General features: G+C 43.2%; 1 protein-coding gene across 2 annotated transcripts in view; it reads right to left on the bottom strand.

The window, feature by feature from the left end:
- rev3l (REV3 like, DNA directed polymerase zeta catalytic subunit) overlaps positions 1 to 27,002 on the bottom strand; it is an 84,115-nt gene that overhangs the window by 19,434 nt on the left and 37,679 nt on the right. Inside the window, exons 3-16 of one of the 2 annotated variants that reach the window (XM_030047722.1) lie at positions 26,203 to 26,277; positions 24,542 to 24,702; positions 20,595 to 20,736; positions 20,049 to 20,143; positions 15,410 to 15,514; positions 13,786 to 13,870; positions 9,617 to 9,762; positions 8,129 to 8,257; positions 7,359 to 7,596; positions 6,621 to 6,763; positions 2,234 to 6,074; positions 994 to 1,904; positions 564 to 649; positions 140 to 265 (exon numbers count right to left, since the gene is read on the bottom strand). In XM_030047722.1, the coding sequence (XP_029903582.1) occupies positions 140 to 265; positions 564 to 649; positions 994 to 1,904; positions 2,234 to 6,074; positions 6,621 to 6,763; positions 7,359 to 7,596; positions 8,129 to 8,257; positions 9,617 to 9,762; positions 13,786 to 13,870; positions 15,410 to 15,514; positions 20,049 to 20,143; positions 20,595 to 20,736; positions 24,542 to 24,702; positions 26,203 to 26,277 (6,283 nt within the window). The remainder of the gene's footprint in view (positions 1 to 139; positions 266 to 563; positions 650 to 993; positions 1,905 to 2,233; positions 6,075 to 6,620; positions 6,764 to 7,358; positions 7,597 to 8,128; positions 8,258 to 9,616; positions 9,763 to 13,785; positions 13,871 to 15,409; positions 15,515 to 20,048; positions 20,144 to 20,594; positions 20,737 to 24,541; positions 24,703 to 26,202; positions 26,278 to 27,002) is intronic. The other variant, XM_030047724.1, reaches the window with a different exon arrangement.

Below are 27,002 nucleotides of genomic sequence, written 5' to 3'. Positions count from 1 at the left end.
TTCATCGCCCTTTAAGGTTTTATTTGATTTTTGTCAAATCTGAGACACAAAATTAATTTATGTACTATGACTGAGTGAGCCCATGTGTCCGTGTACTGTGCTGAGTCAGATGTTAGAGTGTGACTGAGGAGCAGCTCACCTCATGCAGAGCTTTGGCATCCTGCAGGTTCTGCATGCTTACTTTGAAGCCATATGAGTTGCAAATGCTGGGGCCCTCGATTTGAGAATTATCTTTCTTTGGCACATTCAAAGCAGCAAACTGGTTCTGTGGAATACAAAAAGTATACAGTACAACAGACGCAGATCAAATGAACAGTAAAACTCATTAAGGATTTTTTTTGTCATTTATTATTATTTATTTTTGTTATGAAAAAAGATGCAGCACTGACTTCAGTCAGGATAATAAATTGGTGTTCTGAGTGTAATGTCTTTTGAGTCCTTTCTCTGTGAATAACTTCACACTGAAGCTGAAGCTCTGTCCCTAACTAGTGAACTGCTGTCCATGTCTAAGAGGGCTCTTTGATGTGTTGAGTGGTCTAAAGGAGTGAGACTTCTGCTCTGACCTTCATCTGTGTCGTCAGTAACACTCTTCTCAGAGGTTCTGCTTCACTCCGTCTCTGTTGTTGGAGTCTCAGGGAAACAGGATCCTCTGGAACAGAAACAAGGATAGGCAGAGCAGAGAGGAGAGGCGCCGCAGTGAATTTTAACAACACAATTTCATGCAGAAGATTTGCTCACATTAGAAGTAATTTGATGAATTAGTCTGTGAGAAATTCAAAATCCTGGCACACTTGATTAGTCAATTATACAGCCTTTATTACTAGCAGACATTAAATTTCTACACTTTGAGGTAAGAGAGTAAAAAAAGTAGACTGCAGAGGCTCATACTAGTCAGAGCATACATCGCTGATATAATCATCCATTGTGTTAGTGGAGCAGGGTGAAAGTGATAGTTTTAATAGCCTTTCAAGAACATAAAAAACCCTTTGTTACCTTCAGATATGGGGGTGCTGCATACAGGCTCCAGGTCTCTGTTGCTTCCACGACGTTTCCTTAGAAAGGGGGTGCTATGAACGAGGTGATGACTAGTTTTCCCCTCTTCCCTGTTACTGGTGTGAAAAGGTGAGGGACTAAAATGTATATTTTCCCCTGTCCTCTCTGGGGATTTACAGGACCTGGGTGACAGCGACTCTGGAGAATTCCCACTTTGCCTATCTTCATCAGCCCTGTGTGGCCCTGAGGGGCTGGGCTGAGAAGACTGCTGCCATGGAGGCAGGTCAGGGGACTCTGGAGTGCAGGTTTTACCATCACCATCTGTTCCTTCTTCTTCATCCTCAGGATCCAGAATACCTACATCTGAAACTGGACTTAGCCCTGTGGGGCTATGTTTAGAGTCTGCAATCTTGGGGGAAGATATGTTTAAGGATAGATTATGTTTCCTATTCCTTTGAGTCCTGATGCTGGAAAGAATCTCGGGCTGCTCTGTCCTCACTGCAGGGCAGCTGGAAGCAGCTGGCTGCTCATCTCTGTCTGGATGCTCATCCACAACCCCACCGACCCTCCCATACTTCAGCTGTCCTGTCTCTCTCCTCCCTTTTTGCAAATTCTCGTACTGTTTTCTGGCTTCCATCCACAGCTGCACGCGCTCTCGGCTTGGTGGGTTCTTACAGGGCAGAAGGATGACCTTCTGGTCACTGGCTGAGGACGAGCTGAGCTCAGTCTGCTCTTTATTTGTCTCAGCTCCCTGTGCGTGGGAGGATGAGGTAACGGTGGAAGAGGAGCGGGTCATGGCTGAGAAGGCTGTCTTCCAGAAATGAAGACCCTCCAAAGACAGGTCCCCACTGAATTCAACAAGCTCCGTTGCCAGTCTGGTACCCACTGTCAGCTTACGGCCGCCAACCTCCCTGTGGAGCAGATAAGAGAATGTGATGTATAGTGTTAATTGTCTTAGTTAATGGTCTTGCACACCACTGTAATTCATCACAGCCTTAGACATGCATAATTTATTATACAAAATCCTACAAAGAATTGTATGGAATATTTCATTGAATGAGCCGTCTAGATGAAATACAACTATTTCATGGTGTTTATATTGAATTGTATGCCATACTTTACAGAAACATATCTAAATAAATTAAACAATATGCTTTCATTGCATGTGCAGGATAGTGTACACATAATAACTGTTTATACTGTTATTGTATATATAGTTTAATACAGTATATTGTCTCACATAGGTTTCCCTGGGGCATCAGAGGGGTCACTGCAGAAGGGCTCCTGGAAGGTAGCCTCCGACATCTCCAGGTCCAGCAGGGTGCTGAGGATCTCCTCTCTGCTTGGAGGAGACATGAGGGGTTTGAGGATGTGGGCTCCCCCTCCGCCTGTCCGCAGCAGCTGGCTCGCCCTCACCTGGGACAGTGAGCTGATGGAACGGGGAGAACTGCTAGGTGTAGTGGATGTTAGAGCATCAATTCCTTCCAGCAGGTCCCCTGTAGGTGAGCTGTCATTGTCTACGAAGGATGCAGAGTTTAAAGGCAATGGGAGGACAGGGTCCAAGACTGAAAAGAGCAGCTCTTTTCTCTCACAGTGAAAGTCCTGAAAGGGGCTGAGGCTGTGGGATTTAGCTGACGAGGAACTCCACTCTCTACCCTTGATTTTATCAGAGTCAAAGAAAGCAATGTGATTTGATAAAGACTCTCCATTCTCCGGCTTATCAAAGAGCTCAGGACTGAGAGGCCCTGCTTTGTGCCAATCAGGCCCCCTTTGAAGCTCATCCCCTAACCCCGACAACCTATCAAGTCTTACCTCCAAACCCAGTGCTTGGGCAGGAACCGCCTCCTGGGTGACATCACTCAGAAACTTGAGTGGTAAATTTTTATCAGTCAGGACAAACTGGCTGCCTGTGTACGGGCTGGAGAACTGAGATTGATCAATGGCATTTATGTCAAAGTTATAGTTGTGAGGGAGCTCTGGGGACAAACTGTCCTCTATAAAGTAACAACTGTCCAAGCCTGGGTCCGACAAGAAGACAGGGCTATCATCTGACAGGCTCCCCTCCTGCTTCACTGAAACATCTGGCTGAGTAATGGTTCCCTTGCTTTTCCTGCTTCTGGGCTTCTTATCCTTGGGAGTGGTAGATCTTGGGGCCCTGGGTTTCCGAGGGGTGGTAGAGGGTGCTCTTCTGGATTTAGTAGTTTTAGTTGTGGGATCTAGTAGAGCTGCAGCCTGAGCAATGGCAGTACTGGGTTTATCTGTACCAACTGCTTGTAGAGGAAGGGCCTGTCCCTGCTGCCTCTTCTGAAGAAGCTTCTTGAGTACAGCCAAGCCAGAGGGGGTCTCAGACAAAGTGGGGATCTCCCCGTTCCTAGGGCCTGAGTGTGGGGAGGCTTCTGCTTTTGCGGTGCCTTTACTATCTTCCACTAAGGCCTCAGGTTGAGATTTCACCTGAGCATCTGTGCATTCAGGTGAAGGTGAAGCCTCGGCCTTTACTACAGTGGTCTGGCAACCTTCACTCTGCAGCTGAACTGGTGGTGCAAAGCTTTGGTTGACCTCCATGATGGAAGTCTCAAAATCCTCAACCTTTGGTTCTATGGACTGGGCTACTGAATTAGAGTCTGATGTCGACACAGTCTGGGAGTTCCCCTGGCTGTGGGTACTTGTGCTGACTGGCTGCTGAAAGGGAGGAACCTCTTGAGAAGAATTCTCAGAAGTAGACTGTTCCTCCTCTGGGAAAAGGAGTCGGGAGCTATCTTCACTTAATGAAGAGCTTTTAGGTTCCTCAACCTTCTTTTTTTGTGACCGTCTCGGTCTTCTGGTGGTTGCAGAGGTGCTGACAGCCCCCTCAACTGCTTCAGTCTCTTTCTTTCTCCTCCTTGGAGCAGTGCCACTTCTTTGTCTTGATTTTTCTTTTTTGGGCTCTACATCTTCAGGAGGCTTACTAGCAGACTTGCTCCCTCTCCTTTTAGTGCTTGATTTCTGAGGTTTGGCAGTTTGACTCTTACTGCGTGCTCCTTTGGTTGAAGACACAGCGGGAGGCTTGTGAAAAACAGAACTGAGGCATGGGTCACTGAGTGGGTTAATCAGCCGCTCTGAGGACCTGGTCTCCATAAAAGGGTCACTGGGGGACCAACAGCGCGGGGGCGTTGAGTCTGTGGGACTAGGGGACCTCTCAGAGAGATAGCCCAGCTCTACCATCACATCAGTGTACTCTGAGTCATGGTCATCTGCTAGCTCACAGTAACACGGTCGAGGGGGTGGCAGGGAGGGCAGATGTGGGCCTCTCTGACAGCCTTTAGTCCTTCTGACCCTTTCACCCTGCCTGACTCGAGGTTTGGAGGAGTTGCTGACTGTTCTCTTAGTTGTCGAGTTGACCTTTGCCTTTCGTTTGGGGTGTTTCTTAGCCTTTGGCTCAGTTATGGGAAACTTGACTGCAGAGGACTCTGGAACCTTGGGCCAGAAATCCTTGAGAGGGGCTAGTTTATTGTATTGCTCTAGCTTCTCTGGTGTCAACATCACCCACTGCTCCTCTGCATTCACTTTGGCCATCTTTATAAGCATGTTTTTCTGCCCTTTAAACCTGTTGATGATAATGTACTTGATAATGATAGGAGGTTCCTTCTTGCGTCGTTTCTGGTACTTGAGCTCCTGCCCGCCAGAGACATTGCTGTCTTTAGGCCTGTCCTTGACAGACAGGGTGTTTTTAAAACGAGAGGTGCTTGAATGTTCTCCATCTTCACTGTCATAGGTCATCTTTCGTTTAGTCCTCAAGGTATATTTACTACCAGGTAGTCCTGACTGCTTAGTGCAGTTCACTTTAGTGGGTAGTTCATGTAGCGGATCTAAACTGTCCTCCATTGTGGCTTTAGCTGATTCAGAAAAAAGGGAATCAGAGGTGGAGTTTGGGGTGGGGGGCTCTGGAAGTCGCTCTGTGCATTCAGCCATTGGCTTCTCTTCACTAACTGGCTTCTCTTTTGTGACTTGCTCTGCCTCTGTGATTGGGCCATCTTTAACTGGCTTGTCCTCTGTGCAGGGAGTCTCTGTATCCATATTCACTGGACAGACAGGTTTGATGGAGGTGAAGCCAGTGCTAACCTGGCTGTCAGAGGTAGGGCTTTCAACCATGTTTAACTTGTTCTTCTGGGCCACTGCTCCAGACCGCCTCTTACTCAGCTTTAGCCTGGACCTGCGAGGTTGGGCCTGTTCCAGCTTGCTACAAGGATCAACCAGCTTGTTTCCCCCTGCTTTTTTCCGACTAAGACAGTTGGAGAGAATGACACTGGGAAAGAACTTGTAGTGCGCCTCCTGCTGGGCCACAATGGTCCTCTCTGTCTTATTCTCCTGATAGTCCTCGTACCTGATTTTGAGCTCACCAACATCTCCCTCTTCACTGTCCTGGCCTATCTCTTCCTCTTGGGGGTCAAGGAACTCATCCTGCTCCATGGGAGAGGGAGCTGAGATGTTCCTCAGGATGGGGCTTTTACAGTCCTTCTGGCTCAGTTCAAGCTCCGTCTTAGCTGAGCAGTTTCTTAGCTCTGAATAACACAGAGAAAAGGCCCTGTGGTTCTGGAGGATAGACAGACAATTCTTCTCTACATTCTTTATGCTGCCGTACTTCTTCCTGCTCTGAGTGATCTTTCTGTTACCAAATGGGAAGTTGTCTAGATCTGCCTCATCCAGAGCCATTGATGCCTTCTTTTCATAGGTGTAGAGGGGCCGTACGTCCTCTTTGTCTACACAGATCTGAGAAACCTCAGAGTGGTTGGCTGTCTTGCAGGGGATGGGGTGTTTGACCGGTGGGATGTAGGGAATTTCTTTATTCACTTTGAACCCCGTTGAACATTCATTGCTGCTGTCCTGGCTGCTCTTTGAGAGAAAGTGCTTGTCAGTCGGTTCCTCTGTCTCCAGCGCGAGGGTTGGCCTGTGCTCGGGGTGTTTGCACTCCAGCAGGATCTTAGCTGAGGAGGGGGGCTCAAGGTGAACAGTCTCCCCAGGGAAGGGGTTCCTCTTCCCTAGCATCTTTTCTGTGACCATGAGAGAAGAGTGGGTTCTGGAGCCACTGTCTGTTAACGATGAATCTAGGGATATAAAAGAGAACAGATGTCAGTGATTGTAACAAGGACAAACGGGTACAAAATTCTAATGTTTGGGCGGGACATGGTGCAGGGAGGGATAATTGACAAGTTTAAATCAATAGGATATCAGTTTGGGAGAGAAACAATTTTATTTGAAGGGATAGGTGGATGAGAAAGGATGTTTCAAGATTTATAACTGTTTTATTGGTTGAGATTGTAATTCACACCCACAAGTGCAGTATGATATCAATATTTAAGATACCCTGTTTTAAAGAAGTAGAGGTCATGTGTGGTCATTCCACGGGGACTTTAATTACATTCAGAATGCCTTTGCACTATGTAAAAATTTCAATCGGAAAATGCAGTTGTAGAGAATACATGGTGGATTGTTATGGGTCTCAAATCAAGTTTGTATTGTGCGGCTGTTGTCAGATGTGTATTCTGATACCCTTGATGGAACATGAATCTGTATGCGATGCAAGATAAACTTCAGAGAAAACTGACATTTGAGCACTATCGCAGTACATCTCAGCATAGGGCATGACTCACCACTGTTTTCATCTGCAGCCCCGTCAAGCTGAGGGATGGACAGATTGGCGAACAGAGAGTTATTCCCACTCCATTCCATCTCCTCATCAGATGATTCCTGTGGTTCATCACTGAAGCCATCCTCTGCCTGCCTCACTCCGGGCCTGCACAGGCAGGGATGACAGGAACACTGATGTAACAACATGCAGGCACAGCTCAGTGCAGACGACCTTCATCTGAATGTTCAGTAAACTGTGTTTACTAGTGTTAAAACTTAAAAATGGACACACAGACCAGTGTATAAGTGGGAAATGATAAGTCAGCTGCTACAGGTCAGCAGTTTAACAGATTTATATTCAATTTGTCACAATATTTGTGTTAATTGTTTCTATTTCTATGTTTCTATTTCTGTAATTGTTTTGAGTCTCCTTGGATTTATTTATCTCTCTTTCAAGTTAGTCATTTGTATTTGTTTGCTTTCTGAATTAAGGTATTATATCACTGTTTTCAATCATTTCACATTGATGTTTTATCACTGGGTAAATAAACTAAACTTAATTTGTGTTCATGGTTCTTATCATTTGTCATGTTTGTATTCTTGCTTCCCTTTTTGTGAATGTAACTGTCTGAAATCTAAGTAATATAATAGGTAAAATGGGAGGGAATGGTGAACAATAGATAAATTCCTGGCTGAACTGGAAAGCAAAAGTTTTCATTTCCATACAAGATTTTTCACACACAACCAAAGACCAAACATGCCTTCGTGTAGATGAGTGCTCAGGAACGTCACTGTCCCATCGTTGTGACATCATCATGCTGAGCTCCGCCTCTTCCTTGTCAAGCTCTGGGCCCGCCTCCTCCTCATCACTGTTGTAGTGACAATTCCCAACACCAGGAAGTGACTGTGACTGGGAAGTCTGCCTCATGGGAGTCGCCCGAAAACCATCATCCTCCAGACCTGCCAGCAAGTCAACCATCGCGTGGTCTTGGCTATTGTCTTGATAAAGGAAACACAAAAAAACCCAAAACAAAACATTGAAGAGATAGTATATCAATTAACAGAAAGCAACAACTTCCAGCAAAAATGACGTTAAATCACTTTAATAAATGCAATGGATTGGTCTAAGTTGTCTTTAGTGGTTTAACATGAACTAAACATTATTTCTAACATATCTTGTGGGAGCTCATAGTGTGTTTTCAGTGGCCATTTTGTGCCCTAAATTTAAGAGGCACAAAATGTTGCACATGAAAGCAAGGTAAGCTAAAAATGCTTCCAAAGACTCTGTAGCTACTAATGCTGCACAGTAGAGTTCACACAATGATGATCACTTACAATCTATTCACTTGATAATTTTCTTGAAACATCGACCATCCCAGAGACAGGTCATATCCAGCCAGTTATGAAATAACTGTCAAATGCTGGGATATCTGCTATAGCATCTATTTAGCTTTTTAAGTGAATGTAAAGTGAACAGACTCAAGCCATATTGGAGTGTGTGTTTCTGAACAGGCTTCACAACAGTAGCTACCTAACAGGGGAGAGTCTCTGGATCTCTGGGAGAGAGGAAGGAAGGTCTGACTGCTCTCCAGGAGACTGAGGATAGCCTCCTCATCAACAACTGCCTCCTCTGGGATTTTACCACTGCTCCTCACAGAGTCTGAGTGGGGAGAGAGGGGGGTGTGAGAGAGAGAAAGAAAAAATATTGTTAGCATCACAAAAACATACAGAGATGAATGGATTTGCACTGATATTCAGGCACACACCGAAACACACAAACCAAAGAAAAGTTCAGGTATTCATATCCATATATCACGCTCTGCTGCACACCCAGGCAGGCTTGTTGTGGATTCATACCAAGAGAAACAGCAGCAGGGGACAGGCTGTTTGGGACTGAGATAATCTACAATGAAAGGTTTACTTGCAATGTAGAACACACAAACACACACACACACACACACACACACATACACATACACACCAACACAGTGGCAGCGATATGGTTCAGCGTGAGGCCAATCTGTGTGTGTGTTACTACTGTCCCTGGCATTTGCAATGCTCCAACAGGAGACTTGGCAGACAGAGCCTGCAGATTAGGCTAATGCTAATCACACAGTGTCACACTTTCAAACCCTGACTCAGTGGGAGCGACAGGGGGAAGTAAAACAAATGTCAGTTTCACCACCCACCTCTCCTGCCAAAGCGAGTCAGACCAACAGAGCAATATGTGGAGGTAGGAAACAAATGTTTGGAGTTTCAATTGTTAGGACTAAAAAGCTGTACCCACTAAAATAATAATGCCATGGATTTGCTGTTTCTAATCACTGAGGCTGAGGCACCTGTGATTTATACAATAACATACAGTGTGAGACCACAACATCTGATAAAGAAGTGATATCGGTAGCTGAAAATGTATGACTTGGCTGTCTACTGCCGACACTGACACAATTGCATGCATTTCTATGCTTCACATATCCCAAAATGGTTTCAAATTTTATGGTGGCCAGAGTGAGCAAAGAGATGCAGCACATCAAGGAATGTATAAAGGAAGGGACAATACGTCATTGAGTAGTGCGTGAGCCCAAAATGGTAGAGAGTGTAGAAAAATTCGGTTTTCCATTGTAGTCATCATCGTTTAAATGACACCCATCTTATCTATGCCTTATCTAACAGGTTAGTGTCCCAGCCAGGTGTCTGAATTATGAGTAATTTGTCTATTGTTAACTAGCTCATATTTAATATGTCACACTGTACATTTTAAACTTGCATGTGGTTAGCATTAGCACTATTTGTCTAGAGCAGGGCCTCACACTAGGCTTTATGCAGCTGCTGGACATGTGTCTCCAACTCTCTTTGCTTTGATTTCTTCTTCTTCTTCTTTTTCTTTTTTTTAACAGGATCATGATCTTATAAAACTGTATCACATATACCTGTTTTTCTTTTACCGTGTACTACCCGAATATTTGATAGCAGCGATGGTTTCATGTGTCCTGTCCAGGAGATGTTACTGTATCTTTACCTGGCTGTGAGTCCCTGTGAACCTCCACCATATTGGCAAGGGTACATGGCAGTCCCTCCGGGGTCAGGGTGTCGGGATGGAGTGACAGGTCACCGGGGAAAGCCTCTTGTTCCTCGCCGTCGCCCACAGACAACCCTGACTGAGTCCTGTTCAGTGACAGACAGAAACTGGGTTCAGAATGACAGTCTGCTGAAGAAGGGGTCGCAGGAGGTCTACTTGAATTTTAAAAAATACATGTATGCAGCTCCATGCAATGGAAATTTAACAGGATGGCAGTAATTAGAGCCAGAGCTCATTTGTAACAAGTGAGAATAAAGTCCCGAAGTTATTTCCAGTATGTTCTTTGCACACAACACAACAATTACACTTTATCTTAATGACATTTATGATGCCACAAACTTTTTGCAAAGTTCCTTGATCCAGTGTGCTATGTTGAGATGAAACAATTAATCGATAGTTGGTCAACAGAAAATTACAGATTATAATTTTGGTAATTTATCAAGTAAAATACCAAATATTCACTGGTTATAGCATCACAGATTCCAAGAATTGCTTGCCTTTCTGAATCTGAAACAAAGCTGTCTGAAGTGGTAACAGATTCTTCCATTTAAAATATACAAACTTCCATCTTAGAGTAATAATTTGACACAAAGTGTGACTGAGGGCTAAGAATGGACAGGAAGATTCTCCATGTTCCAACAGTGTAAGCAAGGCTGTCACCTGAATGAGAAAGAGGGGGGCCTTCTGGTGTCAGCCCTCATGCCGTCATGTTCTATCAGCATCCTTTTACTCTGAGTCTTAATCAGGGAAATGGCTTGTTTCTCATGCATGTGTATGTGTCCGCATAGAGGTGGTGTGCTTGTGCGTGTGTGTGTGTGTGTGTGTGGGAGTGCATTTGTGAGTGTCACTACGGAGGGGCTGTGAGGAAGGAGCGTTTCATATGGTTGTGCATGTCTAGTAAGTGTGTGTATGTGAATATGTGAGTGTGTGTTTCTGAGTGGTGTGTGTGACTGTGTGTGGGAGAGGGAATATGAATGGAAAATGGGCAGCCAGCCAACTGGGCTTGGTCTCCCTCCAGATCGCTCTCAGCTACAAGCTGCCTATCAAGCTCCCTTACCCAGGCCGCCCTGCTGCATCGCCTAGCAACTCACCACTTAGTAACTCTGAAATATTGAAATGTACACCAGTCTGGCCTCCGCACACAAGTGGAACAAACTTTACAGGATTGGTTATAAAAAAAAAATAATAAAAAAGACCGCCTTTACAAGTGCTACACCAGAACTTTACTGATCCCAATGCTATCTGGAAAAAGGTTTGCCTGGACAGATTGAGCAGCAGCCGGCTAGAGTTTGGAGCCTTCTGACAGGCGGGCCTGTGGCCAAAAATTCATCAGTTTGAGTCCAAAATTAGGCAAGGGAAACTGAAGGAGAGATCCTCTCAAGTGTCCTGAGCAAGTGATTTCACTCTCAGTTTTTCAAGTAGAGCTGTTCAGCAGCCAGGAAAGAAAAACTGCAATTGTAACTGTTATTAGTAGCTCCTGGGTGTCATGTGTGTACCTGTGAGATTATGAAGCAGGGTGTAGTTAAAAAGAGTGCGCATGCTGAGTCAAACTTCCTATGGATAAACAGAAGCTAAAAAAGATGTTCTGATGAAATACCCTGAAAGCACTGAGGACGGAAGGGTGGGGATACAGCTCTGCAGTCCTTCAACCAACAGACTTGGAGTTCAAACCCCGGTACTGGTGAGCATCTGCCATACTAAAACGTATTTGAGCAAGACAATGACTCCCTCACCAGTTTCAAGAGTGCTCATATGTAGCTGGCCCTGCCCTCTGACCCACCTCGAGGCAGCAAGCGAAGCAAATTTCCCCACAAGGATTACTAAGCACTGCATTACATTTCAAAATGCACACCAGAGTTTTAAAATCCAGACCATACACACATAACCAAGCTGCATTTTTTCCCCACATAAATCATCTGACACAACAAGTAGACATTATTTGGAACAGGACCAGCCTTGTAGGTCCAGCCTGAAGCTAAACAGAGGAAGGTCAGGAGCAGCGGCTCAGAGGAACAAGGTGAACAGGGCTTCACCTCAATCATGCCCCCCTGTCTAATGAGTGTGGATAGAGAGGCTCCAGTCACAGAGGACAAGCCAATCACAGATTTAAATAACAAACAAAAAAACAACAACAAATAATATACTGCATTTACTGCAGTTACTGGAAACTCTGTCACCTCATAGCCACACTTTCACTCACATTAAATGATAAATGAGTTAAAGGCTGCTCCGCTTAAATGATAAATGGCAACTGGTAGTGTTGCCTGATAAATGATGAATGATAGCGGTGATGAATGATGAAGCATGGCTGTAAATATAGCAAATTAATGCTGTTTCAACAAAAATACCCAGGAGTTTTTCCAAACCAACCAACTACATTTTGATTATATGCATTTTAGTGATTGATTTTCGCTACTTTCAACCCTCCTCCTTCCAATATAGAGGCTAAGAGAGGGGTAAGTGAGATTTTACTGCAGTCTCATTGTCATTCAGATACTTTGTTCAGTTGGGGCATATGAGAGGAGGAGGAAGAGAAGGAGGAAGGGGCTCCTGAGAGCAGCGTGCACGTGCAACTGTCTGGTTGTCTCTTAATTAGTCTGGTAGCTAACGACTTTAGAGGCAACAAGGGAGGGAGCCCGGCAGGCGCCAGGAGATTCCTGCAGCGATTAACACATTTCGCTACAAAGCCACACCCCCCCGACTCCCATCACTGGCACTGCTGTGGTGCCAGAGTGTGAATGATAGAGCCGAAGGGATGGCAAATGAGAAAGACAGAGTAAGAAAAGCAATGAGGTAGAATTGGGCAGAGAAAATGTTAGTGTGAAAAAAGCAAGAGACTGAAAATAAGCGAGGTAGAAATGCGATTTAGAAAAGGTGCAAGTGAAAGAAAATGAGAAATTTCCAACAAAGCATGCAACGCCAAGTGAGACCTTGAGAAGGCAGTGACAATAGGGGCGGTGAATGAAAGAGAAGTGAGATGCCATCAGCTGGCAGGAGGAAGTGACAGACCGAGACAGGGAGAGAGAGAAAGAGAGAGAGAGTTTGCGTGTGTGTGCGTATGTGTGTGTGTGTGAGTATTAACAGAGTGATAGAGTAAGTGAGGAGCTGAGACTGCCAGCCAGTGGGAGAACTGTGAGCTGACAACAAGCTGAGTTTGTGTGTTTATGTTTATGTGTGTGTGTGTGTGTGTGTGTGTGTGTGTGTGTGTGTGTGTGTGTGTGTTACGACGTAGCCAAGGTTCCATCACGTGAGACAAGACCTGCATTTGCGCCAAAACCCAAACTGCTCCCACATTGCCTGTGATACAGCCATTTCACTTCTCCCCTTTCCTCTATTCCTGTTCGGTATCGGGGGTTAGTGAATAGAAGCCATCTGGATCTGAGGCGAAGGCACGCATGGCTGCCGAGCCAACTGTACTTTTATTTATAACAGGAAATACTTTCTGCTGTACATCGGGGGAGCAGGGGGGGGGGGGGCAGCAGGGAATAAAAGGGGTAGCACTGCGACCTCATCGACATCGTCCTCGTCTCCCTCCTTCCTCCAGTTTCTCTCCCTCTCCTTTCCCCCCTTCCTTTAGCCTCTTGGTCCATGCTTCCCCCAGACCTCATCTCCACCCCCTCAAAACATCTGTGCTGACTTCACTTTCTCCATCTGTGCTTCCCCCTCTCTCTTTCCCAAGCCTTATACTCTCCCTGTAAAAACCCTCCCTCTCCCTCTCCTCCCTCTCAGAAGAACTAGAAACACTACCCAAGGAGGCACAGGGAAACTGAGGACACGCATCGCCTTCATTACAGTTCAACATACAGAACCAAAGACAAACCAGATGAAACTTTGCCGTCTCACTGCGATTTATGTGGTTGGAGGCTGTGGACAACTCGTCTCACTAATGTGATTGGAAGCATCCCTTGCTTATTTTCAGAGATCGTTTACCCCCCTTCCTGGTTCCAGCTCCCCTCAAATCCTTTGCCAGCTACCCTGGCGTCATTCAGCGAAATGGGGCAATTGTCCGGCAATGTCTTTCAGTTACAATTTGCCCTGAAATGCCTGGTGAGCAAATTATCTCCACCATGGCTGGAGATCAGAGGAAGGAGGAGGAAGTTGCGACTTACACATCGAATTCGTTCTCCTTCAGGATCTCCCTGAATCTCTTCATGAAGATTTTCTCGCTCTCCGTTGAAGCGGCAAACCCACGATCTGGAAGACATTCACACACACACACAAACACACAAATCATTATGTTACACTATTCACTGCTGCTGGCAATTTTCTGTTCCAAAATCCCATGTTTTTTACAGACCTTAATTTCTTGGCGCCATTTAAAGATTTTGGTTGGTTTTCAATGTTAAGAAAGCTAACAGTGGTTGAGTAATATTGCTGTCAACTAAACCACATCATTCTATAACTGAAGACTGTTATTTACAAAAACTGTCACAATATGTGAAGTAACACTAGGGCCACAGCCTCATACAGTGTAAAATGTTCTACCAGGGCTGAACAACAAGGTTTTTCCAAGCTTGTCTGAGCTTTTTGTGAAAAATCTAAATATCCGAAGGCATAGGACAGTATCAATTTTGTTCTCTATACTTTGAGGCTTTTCAGACGTAGGAACCCTGTGTGTTTGGATGTCAGCCTGTGCATAGGGGAAGCAGACATTTCATCACAAATAGATCAGCCCTGGATTATTTATAACCCTCATACAGTTTCACCCTGTTTCCATGACAGCTCATTCTGTGCGGGGATAACTCCGAGTTTGGCAAGATTACAGTTCTTGTTTGTGGTTAGAGGGCAAGGTTATGTCACCAATCACAGAGGCAACTCAAAGGGTGATGATACAACAACTTTTAAAAGGTAATGGAAATTTCTGAAAATATTGCTGGCTTTAACGGCTGGCAAAATTACATATTTTCATGACCTTGAAACACAGCAGTAATACTATGTTATGGCAGTCATAGCAGAAAGAATGGGATCGTTCACAAATGAGACAAGCTCACTTTAGTTTTATCAATTGTAAAGTTTGTCAGTTGCACCTAGTACCGTGGAATAAGTTAGCCTTATTTGTACAACAAGCAGTTGTGTTTGCCCCTGGCAAGTGAACAGTGTAATGACAATATGCCTGCCAGTTCTGCCACTTTATGACCACACGCTTCCAGCATACCTGTAAAAGCATCCTTCTCACCACTGTGTTGAGAAGAATTCATGTATGTAGTAGAAAGAATAGACACACTGCAAAAACTCAAAATCTTACCAAGATTATTTGTCTTATTTCAAGTCAAAAATGTCTTATTCCTAGTCAAAATATCTCATTACACTTAAAATAAGACATGATCACCTCAGAAGTAACTTGCTTTTAGACAATTGTCTCTTGTTTCAAGTGAAAATTTGCTTGAAACAAGTGAAAATTTGCTTGTTTCATTGGCAAAATTTGTTTCTTGTTTCTAGCTAATTTTCACTTATTTCAAGTGAATTTTCACTTTTTCCACTGGCAAATTTTGCCAATGAAACAAGCAAATTTTCACTTGTTTCAAGTGAATTTTCACTTGAAACAAGTGAAAATTGTCTAAAAACAATTTACTTCTGAGGTGATCATGTCTTATTTTAAGTGTAATGAGATATTTTGACTAGAAATAAGACATTTTTGACTTGAAATAAGACAAATAATCTTGGTAAGATTTTGCGTTTTTGCAGTGCAGGACTAAATAAATGCACAAATATGACATGGTGGTGGCTCCTCACCTTGTGACTCAGGGGCTTCTATCTGGGAGGCCTGGTTCTTCTCTCTCCTCCTCTGTTTCTCGTCCTCCCAGATGGCCTGTAGGCCCGGGTTCCTGCCAATCTGATCTGGATGGAGAGGAAAGTCACAACACGGCATGTCAGCTAACAATATCATCACACCATCTGCATCACGCCATCTGAAGTTCTGCACTGGCTTTACTGTCTGAGAGGTTTTTCATCTGCAAAAAAAAGCTTTCTTGGTTTTCATGTCGAGCAGTGCCGACAGCTCCTCACGTAGTTCCATTTTCAACAGTGCAGTCTTAAAATATACTGCTATTGAGCAGATGGAAAAATGAGACTCAGAGCACATGCACTGCCTGCCCTGGAGTGGCCTCTTCTTTCCTTTCTTCAACTCGTCAGACAGATGCCTGGTGTGGTTTATGGTTCTGCGCCTGGTCTAATCTAAATCATAAGGATTTGTTGCATGCACATGGCCTTCATGCAAGTATTTTCTTTAATGCACAAAAAATCGTTTTGGAAAAACAACAACAACAACAACAACAACAACAACAACAACAACAACAACCTCTTAGTCACCCTAAGGCCTTTATCAATGACAAAGACAGGTTTGTCAAAATCCCTTTCAAAGCTGCAGCAGGCAACTCCAACCAGGGGCATCGTAGTGGGGGGAAAAGCGGGACTGATTACTCAGGGCCACAATGGGGGAGAGGGCCCTCAAAAGGCCTGAAATAAAAAGGTTTGCCTATTGGCCGGCTATACAAGGGCCCAATAAGACTTCTTTTCATTGGGCCCAAAATCCCTGGCGGTGCCCCTGACTCCAACTCCACACACAGGCAGCTCCAAATGAAAGTAAGAGGTAGCTGTGTAGCTTCTATATCCAATATTCTGAAATCATGTGTGTGTCTTCAGTAACCTGCACACAGTACACTCAAATTTAGTAATCCAATAATTATGTGGTTGGTTTATACCTGAGGATATTAAATTGAGAAATACACAAAAGATCTAACATCGAGGACTACATCTTACTGCTCATTTCGGTTTTGATTGAACACTTCCTGTGGGCAGATCAGATGTCCTGTATGGCGTCTAAGTTAGGGGCCCACAAATAATGCTTCCACAGGTTGTCTACATATATCAGAGAGAAACTGAATGCCTTTTAAGACCTTTTTAAGACAAATATTTTTGGACACATCATCAATTAAGAAACTAATGATTCAAATAAGCATTTCACTTAAGTGTAAATATAAGTACTATATATTTGTTTCAACGCAGAGGCAATTTTTAGGTAAGAATATGGTAGGTTATCAACCAGATGATTCTATAAACAGTTTTGTAAGTAATGGTTGAGTGTAATGTTTAAGTGTTATACATGCAAGTGTTTCTTTGGTGATGCTGCAATAAATCTATCCCATGCTTTTTTTTTTCCCTCAGAGCTTGGGAAATTCAAATACAAGGATTTCTAGGATTTCTCTCTATTTGTAAAAATGACAGACATTATAAAGGCAATATTAGGATCAGTAGTTTTAGAGTTTTATAACATCAGAAATGTCGAATCTGACGCAGAAGAACTAATTTATATACGATGTAAAATGATAAAGGAAATTAAATAAAAAATGTCTGAAAAAAAAACATTAATTAAAATTTGAAAAGGCCTAATACTTGTAAAATTGAATTCAAGCCATTTAAAAGGGCCGGCAGACAACCTGTCAAATTTTAAGCATTTTATTTGTTTTTCAGTGTAAACATGCACGTTAAGTGCTGCTGACATTTCTGTTTTTCTGACAGAATGCTGAAAGTTGCTCACTGTTTTTGAATGGCGTCCAAAGTTGAACTCTGTCTAACATTTGCCGAGACAAACAGTCATTGTTGTCAGTTTTGAACAAGAGAGCAACAACAAAAAAAGAAGCACAGGACAAATACTGACACTCAAAACTAATAATAAAAAAAAAAAAAAAAAAAAACAGCTACCATAACCTAGTGGTAATGTCATGTGCTGTCACAGCAACGGTGAAATGCATCCTCAGTCCCTGGCTCCTCCAGAGAGCGTGTTGAAGTTTTCTTGAACAAGACACTGAATCTCTAACTGCTTCTGATGGCCAGCTTGGCACACTGCATGGTAACCTCTGTCATCAGTGTGTGAGCGTGCGTGAATGGATGAATGTGAGCAGGGGCGGACTGGGACAAAAAATCGGCCCGGGCATTTTGGACCACACCGGCCCACCACATTCGATAACGCACACCTTTCCAGTCTTTTTGCTCTCTTAAACGTGTATAACAACTGTGCAACTCTTTGAAACCATAATGCCATGCAATTAGTTAGCTGTCATCAGCAGTGTTGGGCACGTTACTTTGAAAAAGTAATTAATTATAGTTACTAGTTACTTCTACTAAAAAGTAATTAATTACCAGGAAAAGTAACTATTACATTACTTTTTAAGAAATTGTTCAAATATGTCAAATTACTTGGCTGCCCCAATCATACTGGCCTATAGTACTATAGTGGAACAATAAAATACAGTAGATGAATAGGAATTGAACTTTTTTATTCTATTGAACAGGCCACAACTGGCCAACACCTTTTGGGCATCTATTTCAGATCAGTAAGTGCAGGTGCCTATCAACATGAATGGAGAATGAGCCCAAACTGCACATAGGAAGGTCATGGCGACAAACAAAGTATACCACACAAATCCTTTAAATCTGAATCTGATTCGATTGGTATATATATATCTCCCCATAAAGTTAGAACAAGGCATTAAAAAAGGCAAAAACAACAACAACAACAACAACAACAACAACAACAACAACAAAAAACCCCAAAACAAAACAAGGCAAAATAATAATAATAATAATGATAATAATAATTTAGCACCTGGGTTACAAATTCACAAAAAGAGTACAGAAATGAAAATTACAGAAACCCTAAATAGGCCTACCACTGTGTGTGTCATCTAGCCAGTGACAGGCAGAATGATAAGAATCACTTCACTGTCATGGTTAACAACAAAGTGAGGTAATAAAGTAAAATCTGACTATTGTCCGGGTGGGGAATTGAACCGAAAATCTCCTGCATGGCAGACGGGGGCACTATCCGCTCTACCATCGGGAATTGTGTTCCATTGGCAATGTTTGGGCTTGTTCTTCATTCATGTTGATAAATTACGAAAAAGCGAAAAAGTCTGATCGGTTTGAAAATTGACAGCCGCTTTTTTTCTCGCAGTTTCTCTGCGCCACTTTTGCGTTTTCTCTCCATCTCAGTAGATCCTATGAGATAACGTTCGACCCGTGTTGCACTGCACACCGGCGCACCGAGCCACAGGCTCGTGATATGATTGGGCCAGCCCCGTGTCAGTGAAGAAAAATAACCAATGGGCCGCAGAGCAGCGCGTCTCAGGGGCCGGCCCGGTGCTGAGTAAACAAACTCTTGCAATGACTTTATTTGCCGAAATCATTATGCAGGCGGGACCAAACTACACAAAAGGGGTTGTTTAGCAATGTGATTGGGCCAGCCCAGTGTCAATCGGGCCGCTGATCTACTGATCTTACGGTCAGTTATTTCAATGATAATAAAATAAATAAATAAATAAATAAATAAAAGTGTCGGGGGACTGTCGGCCCACTTAGCACATCGGCTCACCGGGCAAATGCCCGGTGTGCCCGATGGCCAGTCCACCCCTGAATGTGAGGCAAACACTGTAAAGTGTTCTGAGGGGCTGGTGGACTAGAAGCACTAAAAGTGCTACAGAAATGCTGTCCATTTACCATTTTAAATGATGCCGCCATGTCTCGCGTTTTTTTCATGCAAGCAAGTCGTCTGTGTGTGTGTCCCCACAGGAGGGATGGAAAGTTCTTTTGTACTGAATCCCCACTATGATTTAGTCTGATAAGACTAGCTGTATTTCTACATAAAAATCTTGCTGAGTGCAGCTTTAATGCCTTAACAAAAGCGTTCATACCAAAGAAGGCAACTCCTTCAGATCCATGTTTTTTTTTTTTTTTCCTTTCCATAGCGAGCACATTAAAAACCAGTGTGCTCTCATCTCTCACGGTTGGAACTAAAACAAATCCAGATGTAGAACACCTTTCTGCCATGCCTTGGAGTTAAATAAAGTGAATAAATATTGAGATTTAAAGACTTGAAGGACATTGTGCAGACGTATGCACAACCAAACAGGAAGTTGTGTTGTGTATGAGTGTGAATGGCTTTGGCAGGTTAACACCATCTGCTTTATGTCCCTTGGTCAATCCAGTGAAATCCATCCATCCTGGATTTCCCCATATCTGTTTATCTTTTCCTGTTTGAGCTGTCCTCTAACAAAAGGTGTTAGGACAGCTCTGAGGTGCGTAGACTGTTTATGTTTTGGGGAGCTAACGGATTTGATATGTGGAGATAGCAAAATAGAGAGGGAGGGAGGGGTGGGACAGCAGCCTTGTAGAGTGGTGAGAGACAGACACCACTGGAACCGGAGAAGGTTCCCATCCGTCATCTGAGCCCAAGGTACTGTACTCAAGAGAGTGGATGATTCAGCAGAAATCCTTTCCATTTTTTTTTTCGTATCAATATCGGTAAGGATTCGGTGAGGACCTATCGCTAAAGGGTAGGTGGAGGTGATGGTGGGGTCGTCCTGTGTTTTCTTACTTTCAATCTCCAGACGGTTGAGGATGTCTACAGCTGCAGCATCAGCCTCCAGCTCACAAGTGCTTTGCTTCTCCACCTCATCCAGGAATAAGGAGCTGCCAAGAGCCAAGGAGGGAAAAAAAGAATTGTCACATTAAAAGAGTATAGAAAAAAAGGTACTGAAAAAAAGATGCAAAATCAAAAGTGTGAGTGGATAAAGGGAGTGGTAAGAGCAGGAAAAAGTATACTGGGAGAAATCAGATTCATTTCAAAATGAAAAAATGTTATAACAAATTATGGGGTCTTATAAAGCACAGTAGGCAACTATTCGTGGGCTGACAAAATAAACACTGAATATTCAGGAGCTTAGAACGTATCTTATCCTTCTCAATAAGAGAGAGATGGGACAGAGATAAACAAGAGTTGGCACGCAATGCAGACTATATGCACCTTCATCTCGCCTTACAGAAGGAAGCGTACCTGGCAAAAACAAAGTGTACTCTGCTGTTACTGACAGGACAAAAGCTGGCGCAGCATGTGAGGAGAGGCAGTGCCTATGGGACTCACCAGGGTAGGGCATTCTCCTCCCACCGGGCAAATGTGCCCCCCAAGGTGCTGTCGTTGAGCTTGGAGGTGCAGGGGCTCTTCCAGGGACTGGTGCTGGGACGGCAACTGGGACTCTGTCTGTCTGGGACTGCTGGTGAGCCTTCTGGAAAACACACACACACACACACACAAAAAGAGTACAGCAGTTTGTCCCCTACCACTGAATCGATGGTAGTGTAGGCACTTCTCCATGAGGAGCTGTCAACCTGCCTAAAAAAATTTCACTTGTTTTCTTTTTCTAGTGACAACCCTGCAGTAGAGTCCACGGGGAAAAAGAACACCAATGACTCATCCCTCACTTTTTAGAAGGAGGTGTATTAAATATATATGTCAGAGTGGCAGGAATGAGTACAATGCTGTGCAGACACACAGCAAAAATAGTTGCTGATCCAAACTACCATTTAACACTGCAGCATGGTACACATATAGTTTAATGAAAGTTGTTTTTTTCTGCTCTAGTTAAATATAGTTCAGACTACATCCTGCTGGTGTTTTTAACACTGCAGAACATTCAGTGTTTGGGAGGTGAGTGTCCAAGCTACATGATGCACTTCAAAACAACTCTAGTCATCTCAGCTTAACCCATTTTACCCACCCAGCCCCTTTTGTTATTCCTGCACCTGATCCCAGATTACAAACTTGCTTTCAAGTTTGAGCATGAGGGCGGCAAAAATGTGTACAGGTGTACCTTTTATTGGGGCTATTCTGGCTCTTTCCTGCTAACCTCCTTTCCATTGATTGCATCAGTGAAGAGGTGGATCAAACATGGGAGCCCTGCCTTTGTCAGGGGAGAGTCATGCGTGAGGATTTTGAAAAGGAACTTGATTAAACTCAAGTGGGGAATTTCCTGTCCTGAATCATTAATTCCCTCACATGTGAGGGCTGCCCCACTGGGCTAGATGCTCTTTGGGAGAGAGGGATGGGAGGCCTCATCAGGCATGATGAGTGGAGGTATGTATGTGTGCAGGATTAGGACTTAGCTGTGATCAAAAGGGGCTGGCGATTTGGGGGTTTAGTCCCCATCAGGAGGCAGCAGAGGAGGGTCTTCAAGGGTCAGGTTCAACCAAGATCTGAGGCAAAAACTCCAGTCTGCTGCTCCCACTGAGAGGGCCAGATGACTGGGCTGGATTCACTAACTCTGATGAAGGGGTACCGTCGCATGAAAGAGCTAACCCTGGTTTCCCCCCTCTCTGTCTTCCAGGTGTCCATCCACACTCTGAACATTATCAGTTTAGTATGCAGGTGTCAAATGATCAGCTCAGCTTGTGGCTCTGTTCTAGTTGGTGTGAGATGGTAATGATGAGCAAAGCTTCAGTGCAGTATAGAGGTGCAATGAAAAGACAAGTTCATAAGTTCAGAGATGAAAAAAAACAAAACAATAAAGACCCTCAGGAAGAAAAGGAGCAACATTAGTTATGCTTTTGAATTTTCTAAACTGGTCTGAGGGGTGCTTATTTCAAAGGTCTGCTGGCCAAGCAGAAGGAAAAAGAAAATTCTCTCATCCAAGCTTAGACCAGAAGGAATATGCCTTGGGCTTGGATATGGATGTAAGAATCTGTTAGTGTTGTTTTGTTTTTTTACACAACTCCATTCTGCAGGCATTCATTTTAATTCATAAACTTTGAGAGAAAAGTACCAACATACATCGACAGAGTGGAGAGACACTGTCATCACTGGAAGTGGGAATGGCATGCCACTGTCGAGATAAACAAATCCTAATTTTATGTGTTTTCTTGTTTGTGAAGAGCAGAGGTAACCAAGAAAACTCTATTTCTGTTTCGCTGTGATTGGATTGGGGAATAAACAGATCATTTTTAAACAAGCAGTGGTTACAGGATTGCTCAAATATAACACTGATAATGTCAGTCAGCACTGCCAACTATTCCCAATTTCTGTTTACATTTCACAAATTGGCACATGCACTTTTGTTGCATATCAGATGCAAAATGGGATGAGAGAAGGCAATAGGACAATACTCCAGGGTGCTTGGGCAAACACAAGGAAGCAATTCCAGGGGTTGCACAGTGTCTGCAATCAACACACCTAAAACATGCCTCTTTTTGCACTATCTTAGCAAACCTTTTTGATATCATTTTTCACACCATTCTGTTTCTGCGGAAGCTTCCAAAAAATACTTGGGACTGGTTTGGCTGGTCTTTACTTTTGCTTTCTGTGCTGAGTGGCAACGAAGCGCCTAAAATGTCTAGAATGAAGGAAGGTATGTAAGGATGCAGTAGTGAGCAAGATGGAGAAAGGGTAACCAAGGAAGAGGTGACATACTGGAGAACGAGAAAGCTTCTGGCAGAAAGGCAAACAAAGAGACAGAAAGGGAGGAGGAGAGAGCAAGAGGAAGAGGGAAAGAAAACAAGTATGAAGAGAGAGGGAAAAGAGTGAAGGTAAATCAGAGTACAATAACAGCATGTGAAAGAAAAGAGGGAAGAGAATAAGAGAGGAAGACAGAGAAAGCTTTCGAAAGACAACAACGGAGGCATCTCAAGGCTGAGGTGAGATCAGGAGTAATCCGTTATGACACACAAGCCATGGCAGCCTTGCCTGGTCTGCTCTCCCTCCCAGCAGAGCCAAGGGTAACAATGCAGTGTGGAGGAGGAAGCCCAGTTTTACCCACACTGTCCAGCACAGACAAAAAACAGCAGCATCGTAAAGCTGATGTGACAGCAGAAATAGGCCACTTGCTTCACAGCCCAGTGGTTGATCTAGACACACGTGCAGAGCCTATGAACTGCCCCAAAATGGGACAAGGTAGGGGGTAGGTTTAAATGTCAGATTCAATCCCTATTTTGCCAAGGCTCTAGGAATACAGAGTGGAAATGCTGCGTTTGCTTCAGCTGGCTTGCCAGTGTTGTGACTGAGCACTAAGGGTGCTTTCATACCTGAGTTTGACTGAATTTAACTCTGGTGTGGTTTGGTTCAGTTCGTTTTGGCAGGTGTGAATATGTTATCCAAATTCAGGTGCAGACCAAATCAACAGCATCAAGGTCCAAACCAAGAGGTGGTCTCATCATGGTACCAATCAAACTCATGTGCAGGTCACTTCAGGTGTTAAATGAATCTGATACAAATAAAAAATTGCTGATAAGATTATAAATTTCATTTACTACATTTATAATGTTATTTTTGGAAATACATATATATTGTTGAATCTGTAGTATCAAAACTTCAAATTTGTTCAGCCATTCATTGAATTATTATATGCATGTCTAACCTAACTTTGTAATCAGTTCAAAAGGAAATCACACTCACTATAGTCATCTCTGGTGCAGATACAGAGAAGACAGATGCTCAAGTTGAGCCAAGTTGTTAGTGTCTTCTGACTATTAGAATAAATAAATAAATAAATAAAAACAATGACCATGCACAAGTGCATAAGACATTCATAATGAAAATTTTCTCCAAAAGAATATAATAAACGACAGCATTGAAATATGCAGCTAGCAATTAATTTTCCATTTCAGACAAAGTCCCTCTTTGCACCAAAATTTTCATCAGTTAGGTTCCCACCCCCTTTGTTCATTTCCATTTGGAAGCATGTGAATCTCATCCATACTTAAGCAAAATGTAACAACCTAATAACTTGAAGGCTGATTGTACCAAAACTCAAGTGAACCAGGCCTGAAAATGCCCTAAAATCAGTGTAATAGTAAAGTAAAAAGTGATCATAATTAGTCTGCTAGTAGCAGACTAAACCATGCACAGTTGTCAGAATGAGCAAAACATCAGAGGAGGAAGATAAAGCAAGAAAATTGGGATTTATTGGGTATGAAGGGGGCTTTTTACCACAAACACTGAGAATACTGAAAAAGAAAAAAGGGATAAATTCCTTGAGGGAATGAAATCATATTCTTGAGTTGAGGAAGTGGTGATGAACATCATGACTATCTGTCCTTTACCTTTGTGCTGGCTCCGTCGGAACTTGACAGCCCCCAGATTGACCAGGTTCATGCCATACAGGTTGTAGTCAATGAAGAACTGCAGTAGATAGGGGATGTGGCCCTCATGGGGCTGGTAACTCTTGTTCATCACTGCTCCACCCTGCAACAGCTCACACACCCTGCAATAAACAGATTGGCAACAGAAAATTGAGACAAATCATTTAACCTTTCAGATGAGAGCAGGGAATTCTGAATCCTTGGTAGACAAAATGATTTACCTGTCTTTGGGAGGGATCCTCCAGATTTCAGATTAGGGATTAGGAATTTGTTGACGATACCTGATATACTGGTATTTTCCAACTACTTTGGCTGATTAACATTATTATGCCTACTCTTCTCGTGATGGCCTTTGGCAGATGCAGACATAAAATACAATGCTTTTCAAAATATATACATTCATTGGGCAAAATAAGAAAACTACTTCAACTTAGGTTATGTAAAACATAGTGGCAAGTGGGCAAGGGCAAGTCATATTGGCAGAAGTTTTCATTTCGGGCCAATACCGATTTTTCATTTTAAAGCCAATATTGGCTTTATTCTGCATTTATTGTGCATCCCTACTTCAGATATTGAATAACAGTGTTGGAATTAATTGAATTGGAAAATAATTTTTCAAGTACAATCTCACAAATACCTAACCATTCTGAATGAATGAACATTTTCTACTTCTTAGGTTTTTCATTTAGCTGCACCAACAAATGTTGTTAGTATCCTCAGCATTTCTCTTTTAAACCACATGGGTAGTGTCAGCCACAGGTTTCCTTGTTAACTTACAGTTGGCAATACTAACTGGTCTCAATAAGCCTACTTTGTGTGCCCACACAGGAAAAAGTCTTTGGCTTTACTGCAATCGAAACAACTTGCACTTATATATCTGCTTGATTGACAAAGATGAACAAGGAACAGTTCCCTCGGTGAACTTTTAAGGTCTGCCCCAGAGTTATGCTTCCCCTTTAAAGGTCAGGGCATCATGCTGATTGACCGACTGATCAGAGTCGAGGGGCTGAGGATGTCAGGAGATGGATGCAGGGCAGCCTCTCTCCCTCTTCTCCTCTCCTCCTTTCCATCTATCCCTCACCCTGTCTTCCTCCCTCCTTTTCTTCCATGTTCTGTCAGGCATCTTTGCTTGTTTCTCCCTTAATCTGACTCCTTCTCCCTCTCTTCTGTTCTCACAATCTTTTTACCACACTTAATTCTTTTCCACCCTCAATCTGTCTCTCCTCCAGTCTTTTTCTTTTCTTTTCTCACCTATTCACCTCCAGATTCTGTCTCTATTCCTGTAAGTCACTCTATTCTTTTCTCCCCAAGTCTCTTTCTTTCACTCTCCCTCTGTGAGTCACTCTCCCTCACACTAAGCACCAATTCAGCAGCACAGCTCCACTCACACTTTCCCTGCTAACACTGATAGCGCCAGCAAACAAATAACAGCATTTGCGTGCTTGCCTGCACACACACAAAAGTACACACATCCCAATCAATCTGTACAACTGAAAACGTGGCAATCGATTTTGGTTTAGTGAGCTGGAGGAGTCATGCGCAAGCAGACTGCCACTCGGTAACAAAGGAGCCAAGGATGAGCACTGTTCACATTCAACCACACTGACCTGCAGTAATCTTACCTTTTGACCATCTGAGGGTTGTACAGATAGATCTTCATGAACTGCTTCTCCTTAGCATGGTAGCCATAGAAAGGCCTGCCAAGACAGGAAAAAAAAAAACACACAGTATACAATCAGCATGCTTCATAGATGCCTGGATAATTTATTGCTTTTTATATTGTGTTATCACTGGGCAGACGATTTTTTCCCCCATTGTTATTTTATAAACTGTAAAGGGATTTTTATTGAAAAATACCACTCAAATGAAAAATCTTGTTTCTCACAGAGGGATTTTGAAATCTAAGATAATGAAGTACTCTCTCCTCATCATATATACCTCTGAGAACTCTGAATAACGTAGGCAATATTTTACTGATTCACTTGCACCAGTGATTAAAAGATTTCACAATTCAATAGCTCAAAACGTTTGCCTCTCCAAAAGCCACAGAGCCCAAATTTAGCAACATCTGGCCAGTGGCTGGTGTTAAATTAATTTTTTGTGCTGGTGTTAAGGGCCAAGTTCAACATTTCTCTCTTAAGTTTCAATTTATCACGTCCTGTATGCATCTCCGGCTAATGACCCTTTCCAAAACCAAAATATTAATTTGGGCGATAGGACGGATCTGTGGCATCTAAACTAGAGGTGATGTGTTGTTCTTCTTTACTGCAGCCCTACTCTATGATTCATAAGTTGATAAGATGGGTATATTTTTACACAAAATCTTGGTAAATGCAGCACTAATTTTCCTCTCTGCATCTGACATAATCCCCATTCAACTGACTCAAATTGCTGGTGTTGGCAGGGTCTTAGGATGGGGTAC

The sequence above is a fragment of the Myripristis murdjan genome, chromosome 24, assembly GCF_902150065.1.
Source record: "Myripristis murdjan chromosome 24, fMyrMur1.1, whole genome shotgun sequence".
NCBI lineage: Eukaryota > Metazoa > Chordata > Actinopteri > Holocentriformes > Holocentridae > Myripristis > Myripristis murdjan.
The sequence above is the reverse complement of the archived record's forward strand: the minus strand, read 5'-3'. Positions and strand labels throughout refer to the sequence as shown.